The sequence below is a fragment of the Myxocyprinus asiaticus genome, chromosome 1 (assembly GCF_019703515.2).
Source record: "Myxocyprinus asiaticus isolate MX2 ecotype Aquarium Trade chromosome 1, UBuf_Myxa_2, whole genome shotgun sequence".
NCBI classification, from domain to species: Eukaryota; Metazoa; Chordata; class Actinopteri; order Cypriniformes; family Catostomidae; genus Myxocyprinus; species Myxocyprinus asiaticus.
In genome coordinates, this window is record NC_059344.1 from 17602979 (window position 1) to 17615929 (window position 12951).

At 38.1% G+C, this 12951-nt stretch overlaps 1 protein-coding gene across 1 annotated transcript; it reads left to right on the forward strand.

Moving 5' to 3' along the window:
- Positions 1-238: 238 nt before the first annotated feature.
- Positions 239-9274, forward strand: LOC127440752 (B-cell CLL/lymphoma 6 member B protein-like). The gene is made up of 12 exons (XM_051697590.1): positions 239-384; positions 1015-1096; positions 1313-1484; positions 2506-2733; positions 3106-3252; positions 3433-3607; positions 4261-4475; positions 5286-5398; positions 5509-5658; positions 5786-5916; positions 6097-6234; positions 7881-9274. The coding sequence occupies exons 3-12, from the start codon at positions 1321-1323 to the stop codon at positions 8028-8030; spliced, it is 1611 nt and encodes a 536-aa protein (XP_051553550.1). The 5' UTR covers positions 239-384; positions 1015-1096; positions 1313-1320; the 3' UTR covers positions 8031-9274.
- The last annotated feature ends 3677 nt before the right edge of the window (positions 9275-12951 follow it).

A 12951-nucleotide genomic window follows, 5' to 3' on the forward strand; every position in this document is an offset into this window, starting at 1 on the left:
GCCTGAAGCCTTTTCCCGCTGAGCTTCTACCGCGTGGGCAGCATGGAGAAGGTGGAGAAGAAGATTTGGGTTTGAGTTTTTGCCCTGATCAGAGACCATTCTCCCTCATCTAGATCCCAAACCCAGTCATTATAAATAACACCAAAGCACTGACCTAAGATCGGTGAGAAAAGGCAGCTTCTACTAACACAGGAAATAAACACCCTGGCTGTATTGGACTTCCTGCACAGTGTTATAAAGGATACACACTCTTGGGTCAGACTGGTCAGTTTTTCAGACATATGGTTGCATGAGGGAGGTTACACCGTGTGTACCGGTTGTTTGAGATCAGAAGAGAGGGGTAAGGACAGGGTGTCGTGCGTGTTCTCGTCCCTGCTGGTCGGGGTGAGTTCCCATTGAAATCTTTTCACACCTGGATTTTATTGGTATTTGCTTGCAGCCAAATATTTTTAATTTTAGCATAATCAAGCATCTTTGTTCAGTTTTTATTTGGAAAGAATATATTTCATTATTTCATTTTTTATTTATCTGCTCAAACCACATGCACAAAGCATTGAAAGCACATTGATGCATCATATGCATTCAATATTTGACTCAGCTAAAGAAGTATCATGAATTATGAATCACTAATTGTGGGAAGAGACCCTTAGTGTAAGAAGATTGCACCTGAATGAATGACAACTTAATTTATTTACTGTTCTCAAATCTTTCTGCAGTTACTTTTTACTGTGTTTTTAAGATGCATTAGCAATATTATTTGTAATATTTTGTATTTGCACTTTGCATGATTTGTACATTTTTTTAAATATGGCCTGGAGTTTGGTCATATGTGATTTGTACATATTATTGATTTTTTTGCTACTAACTAAACTAACATACTATCAGGGCATCACATTTCTATTGTGTATAACTTGTCATGGTACGACAGAATGCTTCTGATAGTGGTGTATAATTGGAGCTGTATCCATGAAGCTGATGTTGTGGATTAAAAGTTTTTTTTTTTTTTGATGGCAGGTACGAGTAGGGAGCTGGCCTCCCCAAAGAGACGAATCTTCAGAATCTTATTTTGTCCCACTTTTGTTCCCACTGAAGAAAGGTAATTTAATATGCCATGCAACATGCCTACTATAGGAAGCTTTACAGGATCATTAAGACTAGACTTCATTGGGACTTAATTTGCCTTAACGTGACTTAAATTACTGTAGTTCTTACTGTAGAACTGTAGTTGTAAGTTCCAAATTTTCATCTGTAGTACTCAATATAATAACTCAAAAATCTAAATAAAATTCCTTTTACATCCTTTTTCAAATAGTGAAATAAATGCAGATGGAGGCGGAAGGCTACATAAAGGAATTCACCCGCCACTCTAACGATGTTTTGCTGAACTTAAATGAACTGCGGCGTCGGGACATTCTGACAGATGTCACGCTGCTACTGGGCACCGCAAAGCTGCGTGCCCATTGCGCTGTGCTCATAGCATGCAGGTTAGTCATCAGGGAGTGTCAGGATGTGCAGCCATTCACTTTCTCTCACCCTCCCTCGTTTCTTCTTTCCTGCCTCCTATGCCCATTTTCCTGTTTGAGCCAAGAATTTATTTGTTTTACAGGAAATGCTCACCCAAAAATGAAAATTCTCTCATCATTTACTCACCCCCATGCCATCCCAGATGTGTATGACTTTCTTCTTCTGCAGCTTTTTAGAAGAATATTTCAGCTCTGTAGGTCCATACAATGCAAGTGAATGGGTGCCAAAATTTCGAAGCTCCAAAAATCACATAAGGGCAAAATAAAAGTACTCCAGATGACTCCAGTGGTTAAATCAATATCTTCAGAAGTGATATGATAGCTGAGGAAGTCCTTTTTTTTGTTTTTTTGTTTACTATGAATTATTCTCCCTGCTCAGTCAATATCCACTTCAGTTTCACTTTCACATTCTTCTTGCATATTGCCCTCTCCTGGGCAGAGAGGAGAATTTATTATAAAAATGACTTAAATATTGATCTGTTTCTCACCCACACCTATCATATCGTGTCTGAACACATTGATTTAACCACTGGTTTACTTTTATGCTCCCTTTATGTGGATTTTGGAGCTTAACATTTTTGGCACCCATTCACTTCAATTGTGAGGACCTACAGAGTTGAAATATTCTTCTAAAAATCTTAATTTGTTTTCTGCAGAAGAAAGTCATACACATCTGGGATGCTAGGAGTGTCTTTAAGACAGTTAGCATGTGTGTGGTCAAAACCCTCCTCTTATGAGAAATTAATATTCAGCCCTGTGGCATACAAAAACATTTTGTTTCACAAGACTATTGTATCAGAGCAGACATACTTTTTTTCTGTCTTCATCAAGTCAGAGATTGCAGCCTGTTGATACTTTGATTCTTCATGTCAACTCATTGAGATCTTTTACGGTTTCTACATTTAACAGTTTTTTTTTTTTTTTTTACAGAATCTTTGTTCCATTTTCTAACACCTATATTAACTTCTGCATATTTCAACAGTGGATTCTTCTACTCTCTCTTCTCTCATCGTGTGGCTTGTGGTGAGCGAGGCTTTTCTCTTACCCTTCCGGAGGGGCTGGACGCGGGCAGCGTGTCCCTGTTGCTGGACTTCATGTACACCTCCCGACTTCGTCTCACGCCCCGTACCGTGTCTGGAGTGCTTGCCGCCGCCACCTACCTGCAGATGGAGCATGTCGCAGACACCTGCCGAGCATTCATTCAGCACAGGTGAGAATGAAATCTAAAGCAGAGAAAGTAGTAGAAACACATTGGTATGATCATTATGCTGATAATGGAATGAGGTGTGCAGTTCAATTCTCCTAATTACAACCAATAGCAGAATACCAGAATCCATCTGATAGGAGAACACATAATCCCTTAGGACAGTATTCACAGACTCTAATTTCTGGAGAAAGATTGCAATTTTGTAGACATTCCCTTAAAAATATAAAACTGATAAAATTGTATGCAATGTTCTATGATGATAGCAATGTTCTGGAACAAGTAGTTCTGAACAATAGAAATGTATGTATTTGAACTGTGTTCACACTGATAGATATAACCGGTAAGACTGACAGAGAGTGTATTCTTTCTGTTCAGTGAGACGGTCTCCGTAAGTCCCTGTTTGATGGAGCCAGCCCCCAGAGCGGCCCTTGGTGGCAGGTCGCCACCTGTGCATTCCACCGTCTTCTCCTCCCCATCCAGGCCTTCAGCTGATGCAGAAGATCCAAGCCCAGACCGAGCCAGGTAAAAGGAGAGAGAGAGAGAGAGGGATGTGTGAAGTGTAAAGAGAAGGAGCTGAAAAGAAGGGAAAATGCATATGAATATGTATTTGTGTACATTTATATTTTCCACTGTATTTCATAAGATCCATGTTAGAGTCAGGTAAAAACGAGGGTTATCAAAAACGACCTACTGTTTCTACAGGGTTCCGGGAGAGAGCTGTGCCTCCCTGGATCCAAGAACTAGCCTGAAATTAGAAGAACCTGTATCCTCTCCTCCAAATCCTTCCACCCCATTCCAAGACAGTCCTTCTGATTCCAGTGGCCATCCCAATTCACCTTCTGAGTCCAGCAGCTGCAGTATATCTCCCCAACTAAAGGTAAGCATGTTTGTATACCGTATGTGACAGCATGTGTGCCTCTGATGCTTAGAGACTGTGTTAAAAGTAAGTCTTAGCAACATCAGAAACTTGCTTTAATGTAATATATACTGCAAACAATATTAACCTAAATGTGCTTCATATGGAAACATCTAAATTAATTGATTTTATGTCAAAATTATTATTATTATTATTATTATTATTATTATTATTATTTTAGCATCTTAACGATAAAAGAACAAAGCAAGAATACAAAATACAAAAGAGATAAGGTTAAGAACCCTTGTGGGCTTATTTGAATACCTCACCTTTTCAATAACAAACATTTAACAAAAATAAATACAAAAATATAAACAGAAATTAAAAAGTAAATAAAATGACAACATCTTAGATTGAAAGTAAAATAGTAAAGGCAATAGTCATGAGATTTAAGGAAAAACAATTAAACAGAAATCACTGAATCAACCTGAATACGTTAGGTTACACCGACAAAACTAATTTTAAGAGTTGGAACAGGCAGAAATAGCTCCTTAAGGTAACTGCAGGTTACCACTTTTTGCAGTGTAGCCTTCCAAAATCATACTCTTTCAGGTAAATCTGCAATGTTCAGCTGAGCCTTATTAAACAGCTATTTTAATACTTTCTCTTGACAGAAGAGATCTGAATCTAAGCCTACTCCTGATCCTAAAACCTGTAACTGGAAGAAGTACAAATATATTGTCCTCAACCCTCTGTGTGCCACACCTATAAAGGAGGAGCGGCCTGGAGAGAAGCATCAAGCACAAAGCCACTTCCCCTATGTCAGTGATAGGATGGAAGCCTCATCTAAGGCACCCAATGATGTATGGACAGGAGAGGTGCCTAATAGGTGTGTTTCATCCCAGTTAACGGAATAGTTCACCCAAAAATTAAAATTCTCTCATCATTTACTCACCCTCATGCCATCCCAGATGTGTATGACTTTCTTTATTTTGCAGAACACAAAGAAAGATTTTTAAAAGAATATTTCAGCTCTGTAGATCCATACAATACAAGTGAATGATCAAAAATCCTTTTACAAAAAGCACATAAATGCAGCATAAAAGTAATCCATATGACTCCATTGGTTAAATCCATATATTCAGAAGTGATATGATAGGTGTGTCTGAGAGAAACAGATCAATATTTAAGTCCTGTTTTACTATCAATCTCCACTTCAAATTTTTCTTCTTTTGTTTTTGCCGATTCGCATTCTTCGTGCATGTTGCCACCTACTGGTAAGGGAGGAGAATTTATATTAAAAAAGGACTTAAATATTGATCTGTTTCTCACCCACAACTATCATATCGATTCTGAAGACATGGATTTAACTACTCAAGTCGTATGGATTACTTTTATGCTGCCTTTGTGTGCATTTTGGAGCTTCAAAGTTCTAGACACCATTCACTCGCAATGTTTGGACCAACAGAGCTGAAATATTCTTCTAAAAATCTTTGTGTTCTGCAGAAGAAAGAAAGTCATACACATCTAGGATGGCATGAGGGTGAGTAAACGATGAGATAATTTTTAGTTTTGGGTCAACTATGCCTTTAGTTGATCAATAACTGATCAAAATACATTTGGTTTCTTACACATTTCATTTCAGATTTAGTAAAATTGTAGGTTAATGCTGTGTATTGACAAGCTCTGTTTTCCACAGGAAAAGCTCATCCAATCAATACAGTGCATCACAGCCAAAAATATATTTTACTCCCCATCATGATATCGACCGCAATTTGCAACCTTTGACCCTTTCAATGACCGAGGACAAAAGTAAGTGAGGCATTGCTTATATATGAACAGTGTAGATGTTCTTGCAATAAAATCCACAAATTAATCTCAATTTTGAGATCTATGTTTTCTATCTTTTTCATTTTTAAAAGGTCTCTGCAGTCCTTATCTTTGTACACCACTTTTGGAAATGGCTAATCAGAGGGGTCATTTGTTAGGCCAACATCCAATCAAGTTTGAGAACCTCTCTACACAGCTCAGTTGCTCTGGAAATAATGGCAACACAAAACCTTCCTGCACAGGTGAGGCAATTTTTCATGACTCAACATATAATGTTGGGTGTGCAATGCCAGATTGCCCGTAACCTAGTTGTTCTGACCACTCTATTATTCTTTTTGTCTCTTATACTCTTGCTCTGTCTCGCTCTAGGAGACAAGCCATACCGCTGTAATGTGTGTGGGGCGCAGTTCAACCGGCCTGCTAATCTAAAGACCCATTCCCGCATCCACTCTGGAGAAAAGCCCTACCGCTGTGACACCTGCAGAGCCAGATTTGTCCAGGTACACCTGCAATGTGTTGCAAATACCATTCTAATTTTCAAACATTTCAACTTCTATTTTAAAAATGTAACATATTCCGGAAAAACTCAAATGTGTCAATCACACATTTCATCACAAATTGAGTTATATAGACTGTTCATTTCAGGTTGCACATGATAATTCTGTTTTTGCGTGTTGTAGGTTGCTCACCTGCGTGCTCATGTTCTGATCCACACCGGGGAAAAGCCGTACCCATGTAACACCTGCGGAACCCGTTTCCGCCACCTGCAGACGCTGAAGAGTCACCTGCGTATTCACACTGGAGAAAAGCCTTACAGCGTCAGTACATTAGATTACATTATACACCACTATAATAAATAACTAAGTTCAGGCATGAAACTCTGCATGGTGCAATCTGCTAGGTTCTTTGACATGTAATAGGATAGCCAATCAACTTGTGTACTCTCTCTTTGTCTAACATTTAAATTTGCTCAGTTTGCAAGTAAGCCGGTTGAAATGCAGCACACTGTGAGAGTTTTTCTCTGAAACCCTCCTCCTCCCCGGCTCCACTGTCTAGATCTGCTATATAGAGATTATATTTATGTCTAATTGTGCAATAGACTGTCAAACATGCTTGATGCAGCATGTCTTGTGTTTTGTCTAATTGTTCAGCAGCAGCAGCAAGTCCATATGCTTAACTCATCATGTCTCTGTGTGTTCTAGCATTAGCAAGTCTTTACGCTTGCTCTGCAGCAGCAGCAGCAGCGTAGCAGATCCAGTCTGCCAAGACCAAAATCTTATCAATATGTCATACCCATATTAACACGCCAAACCTTTCCTGAGAGTTGTCATGACTAAACTTGCGTAACACATTGTGCTTCTAATGATGGACTGCATTCATTAAAATAGATAGTTCACCCAAAAAGGAAAATTCTCACATCATTTACCCACCCTCATGCCATCCCAGATGTGTATGACTTTCTTTCTTCAGCAGACCACAAATGAAGAATTTTAGAATATCTCAGCTCTATAGGTGGCAGTGGTGGCTCAGCAGTTAAGGCTCTGGGTTACTGATCAAAAGGTTGGGGGTTCAAGCCCCAGCCCTGCCAACATGCCACTGTTGGGCCCTTGAGCAAGGCCCTTGACCCTGTCTGCTCCAGGGGCGCTGTATCATGGCTGACCCTGCACTCTGACCCCAGCTTAGCTGGGATATGTGAAAAAAAGAATTTCACTGTATATGTGCAAATGTATAACGTGATAAATAAATACTACTATACTACTACTACTACTAGGTCCTCAAAATGCAAGTGAATGGTGGCCAGAACTCAGAAGGTCCAGAAAGGCAGCATAAAAGTTTTCCATATGACTTCAGTGGTTAGAGTAAATCCATATCATCTGAAGCAATTTGATAGGTGTGGGTGAGAAACAAATCAATATTTAAGTCTTTTTTTTTTTTTACTAAATCTCCACCTTTGACCAGCCCTGTCCAGTAGGTGGCTGAATGTGATAGTCACTTCCACACCAGAATGTGAAAGTAAAAGTGTAGATTAACAGTAAAAAAGACTTAAATATTGGTCTGTTTCTCACCTACACCTATTTTGTCACTTCTGAAGATATGGATTTAACCACTGGAGTCTTTTGGATTACGTTTATGCTGCTTTTATGTCCTTTTGGACCTTCTGAGTTCTGGTCACCATTAACTTGCATTGTGAGGACCAACGCAGCTGAGATGTTCTTCTAAAAATCTTTATTTGTGTTCTGCAGAAGAAAGAAAGTCATACACATCTGGGATGGCATGACAGTGAGTAAATGATGAGAGAATTTTCATTTTTGAGTGAACTATCCCTTTAGGGAAGGTTAAAACAATTAAGGATTGCTCACACAAGAGAAAATGCCTCCAAATTTAATGCATGCTTAATGTACAGTTGAACTGGTCATCTCACTCACTGCTCTGATCGCTCTCTCTCTCTCTCTCTCTCTCTCAGTGTGAGAAATGTCACCTGCATTTCCGTCATAAGAGCCAGCTGAGGCTGCATCTGAGACAGAAACATGGAGCAATCACCAACACCAAGATCCGTTACAAGGTTCTGGCTGACCCGTACCAACCTGGGCCCACTCTGCTACAAGCTTGCTGAAAGCTACTTTTATGCATGGGTAGCATCTAAATGCTTATTCTTAAAATCTGCAGATAGTTAAAAATCCATACATATGAGCTGAGGATTGATGGATCTGTAAAACAGTATTGTAAAGCATTTTAAGAAGTGGAGTGCTGCATTCGAGGAGCGCATTACAATAAATATACCGGAGAACACATGCTAGACCTCCAAGAATGCAGTACTCCTGCACTAGATGTGCTGACGATTCCCTTCATTATTTGTTAAAATAGTATTATTTATTTTGCTTGGCTGAGAATTATCTCTGTTTCTCATGTTCATTTAAATCATGTTTTGTGTAATTGCAAAAAGTATTTTCTTTTTATTTATTTTTTTGTCAAAGACATTTTCTAGCAAAATGGGAATTTGTTTGGTGAGTAAAACATGTGGCAGGTGAAATGAATGTAATTCTAACATTCAAAAGGGAATGTTAGGACCAATGGGAAACTTTAACAATTATTTTCCAAATATTTGTTCAGTTATGAAGTTAAAGATGGTTTGTGGCGTGTGTAGCGGTTAAGTAGTTCAAGAGAGATGTGAGAGCGGAATAAAAGTAAAAACGAGCAGAGCATGGAATTCTGCAAAGATGTAGGAGAGATAACGAAGGGAAAATAGATTAATAAAGAAAGTGTAATGAGGGAATTAAGCATGTTTGAGAAAGATGAGACAAAATACATTTTTTTTCCAATATGCTGTCATTTTATTATCTATTTATTTTTCATTATTATTACTTTGTATTTTTACCTATTCAGAGAGAGTGCTTTTTTTTCTTTCTTTCTTTTTTTTCTCATTAATTCTTCTTCTTCTTCTTTTGTAATAGTAGAATAACCAGAATGGGGGCAAACTTAAATATAACCTTATAGTTGCTTATTTAATGCCAGTTATTCAGTTATTATATCTTAATGTACTAATTTAAAAGGCCTGGAGCCTATTTATTTTTAAGCAATAATCTCAGAGGATTAGCCTCTTAGTGTATCCCCAGCTGTATTTTACTGATAGTTTTGTTTGAGAGATCAGACTGTGATGTTTATGGTGTATGACAGTTTAATCCAAGCAGTAGTCCAAGTAGTCCAAGCAGGTTGAGGACTCTCACTAGCCAAACAAAGATAAGTGTAAAAAGTGATGATGAGGATAATAATATCGACAATATTGTGTAACGCTCTTTTGCTGGACAAAGACAAGATCATTTATATATACATAAATTAAAATTAAATTAATTTCTCTTATGTTGGGTATACAGATTCTATGAGTTTGTGTAAATATGTGTCTGCTTTTTTCATTTCATGAAGCGTTTAAGTCAAAACCTCTAGAATCACATCATCTGTGGGAGTGTCTCTCAATTACAAAATGTTCAAACATAAAATTAGTAATTTAAGGCACTTTATACCTAAAAAGTTTCACTACACTCTTCAAGTACAAATCTCATTCAATGCCTTGTCTGATTCTTGGAGCCCAGAAGAACAAAGAATTCACATCTTAGCCCCCACGACTCAACCCCAGCGCGTCATTGTTTACATTGTTTGTTTTTTTTATTATTATTATTTGGAAATGATTTTTTAATTTTATATTGTTTTGAAATTGTTTTGGACTGTTTTGGTTTGTGAACAGCACAAGTTTCTCTTGTAAACAATGACACGCTTCCTGACTCCTCCTCCACGTGATGCGTGACCTTACCAACGAGCTTACGTCATCCCTCTCATGAGCGTGCGTCACAGAGATGTATGGAAGCCAACATTTGTAGTTAAAAAGTATATAAGTATTGTTTTGTTTGTAAAAATAATCAATCGTTTGGGTTCAGAAGACCTTTATTTGTCGACTGGAGTCGTGTGGATTATTTTGATGCACCCTAAATATGCATTTTGAACCGTCAAAAAATGGAGGACATTCACTTGCATTGTTTAGAGGAGGAGGCCTGAAATGAAATCTTAAAAATCTTAAATTCTGTTTTGATGAAGAAAGAAACTCAGATATATCTTGGATGGCCTGAGGGTGAGCAAATTATCAGCAAATTTTCATTTTTGGGTGAACTATTCCTTTAAGTGAAGTGAACCTGTTGCTCGTGCTCATGCTTGTGCACACACTCCATAGGGACGTGAGCGAGCATCAGTCAAAACAATGACGTAATGTACAAAGAGACTGAACGTGATTCACCGGCATCATGCAGACAGATGAGGTAGCATAATTAAAATTACACAGTTATGATTGTTTTACTACAGACTTTGATACTGTATATTATATTTGACACTCCAGTGCTGGAACAGGGTTAAAACAAAGTGTGGATATAGGTCTGACTATGTGAGACTGTAGTTTGAAGTAATCACTTTTCTTTGCATGATACATTGACTGCTTTTATACAATAGCCTATGTCGGCGTTAGCTAGCTAACCAGCTTTATCAATAGCTGTTCGCTAAATTTGGTGGATGATGACAGTAGCTGTTTATAAAAGAGACTGTACATTATAAATATGTTGACACAATTCAGTATTGATGTGATTCCATCACAACTGACACTTTGATATATCGATGCGCTATTGTTTTATAATAATAGAATGTATATATTTTCTGTACAACCAAGTTATGTTACACTAATGAATGGGTCTTTTTGCATTATCTTGAACATTGTCTAGCATTCATTTAATGTGTTATTGTAGTTTAGCTAAAATTACACAGATCAATCCTTATGGCACTATATTTCACATGCTTTGCAGTTATGTAAGCTTACCTGTCCAATAAGAAGAATGCCAGTTCAGGGTCGGTTTTGATCCCCAAAACCGAACGAAGGTCCCTCCAGGAATCAAATGCCCTGCCGATGTTCACTCTAGTTTTCACTTGACCACGATCACGTTCCCGCTTAGCCAGATGGGATTCAGTAGATAAATGTTTTTTTTTTTTGGCTTACTCAGAGTTTGTGTAGGAGTCAGTGTTGTGCTGGGAGCCGGACGTTTGCTGGATTCCATCTCTAAGATAACGTTACCTAGTGTTGCAGTTTGGTGTCGCTGTTGAATAGCGGAAGAGAAGCTATTACTGTCTGAGGCAAGGCTCTCGGGAGCACGCATAAACGTCACATCCTGTGGATTTTCCCGGCAAAACCGACCCGCTGCCTTTGCATGAAAATCTGTCTACAGGCTTTAATAGGCAACCTAGGAAGTCCGGGAAGGGCTCATTTTTTAAGTTGTGTTACAAGCTGTTTACATATTGGCAAAAAAAGTGTGAATATTACATGAAAATTGTTACATATTGCACCTTTAACATTGTCTTTGTGCTTGTTTTTGAGTTGTCACAGTATGCAATAGACTGGCATGTCTTAAGGTCAATATTAGGTTAAAAATGGCAAAAAAAGAAACAGCTTTCTCTAGAAACTCATCAGTCAATCATTGTTTTGAGGAATGAAGGCAGGGCCATAGCACAGTAATCTGGGCCCCCTGACTGTACATTGCTCTGGGCCCCTTTCCTATAAAAAAATACAGATTAGAATTTGTTGTGGGGCCCCCTGGACCTTTGGGCCCCTAAAATCGTTACCACCTTTCACCCCACTAGCTACGACCCTGAATGAAGGCTATTCAATGCTTGAAATTGCCAAAAAATTTCATACAAAGGAGTACACTACAGTCTTTCATGTACAACAGTAAAGAGAAGACTCAGGGGTGCAGACCTTATGGGAAGAATTGCAAAGAAAAAGCCACTTTTCAAACAGAAAAACAAAAAGAAAAGGTTAGAGTGGGCAAAGAAACACAGACATTGGATAACAGATAATTGGAAAAGAGTGTTATGGATCTTAACCCCATTGAGCTTTTGTGGGATCAGCTAGACTGTGAGGTGCGTGAGAAGTGCCCGATAAGACAGCCACATCTATGGCAAGTGCTACAGGAAGTGTGGGGTGAAATGTCACCTGAGTATCTGGACAAACTGACAGCTAGAATGCCAAGGATCTGCAAACCTGTCATTGCTGCACATGGAGGATTATTTGATGAGAACTCTTTGAAGTAGTTTAAGAAGTTCTGAAAAAAAAAAAAAAATGTAATCCAGTATATGTATAGCTATTAACTAGATTGCAACCTAAAGAATTAGCTTCACATGTCTGGCCTATATCTAAGGCCACGCAGTGTACACAGCAGCTTAAAGGAATAGTTCCCCCAAAAATGAAAATTGTGATATTACTCACCCATATTTTACTCCAAACCCTATGACCTTCTTTCATCTGTGGAACACAAAATGAAATATTTGATAAATCTTCACATGGCTTTTTGCCATACAATGAAAGTGAAAGTCAGTTTGTTCAATGGGTTGCACTGTTGTATACCTTGGTTTTGATTGTTCAGCCGATGAAACCTTGAAAATACGTATAAAAAAAATAAAAAAATAATAAAATACAGCGTACAAAAAACTGGAGAAAATATGGGTTGTAATAATTAGATGTGACGATTTTTTAGATGGTACCCTCACATCTCTAATTGAAGCACTGGGGGTCTTGTTTTGTAGCCTATCAATGGAGCTGTTCAGTCATGATGTCAGTCGCCATGGGTTCCCTCAGGATTTTCCTATGGGTTTTTATAATGGTTGTTTTTCAAGTCATGAGTAAAGTAAGGTCTGTGGTAAACATTACTTCAAGACACTTGGACGTTTTGTTCTACAACATAAATCACACACAGCCATTCCTCAAACATGTATTGTTAAGCCACCATGTTTTTTTTTTTTTAAATGTGTTGCTAACGAGTTGATAGATAAGGACTACAACTACTACCACAAAAATGTACGTGTACATGCCTGACGAAACAGAAAACCATAGTAGTACTTATCAAGCAATATACTTTTTTTTTTTTTTTTTTTTAAACACGGCGGCTTCAAAATTCACGTTCGTCGTATGACTGTGTCATTTATATCGTGGAACAAAAAGTATCTTAAAG

Coding starts and splice junctions, on each gene's coding strand:
- LOC127440752 (XM_051697590.1), top strand. CDS start 1,321: ATGCAGATGGAGGCGGAAGGCTACATAAAGGAATTCACCCGCCACTCT. Junction 1,485..2,505: donor GCTGTGCTCATAGCATGCAG/GTTAGTCATCAG, acceptor ATATTTCAACAG/TGGATTCTTCTACTCTCTCT. Junction 4,476..5,285: donor ACAGGAGAGGTGCCTAATAG/GTGTGTTTCATC, acceptor TGTTTTCCACAG/GAAAAGCTCATCCAATCAAT.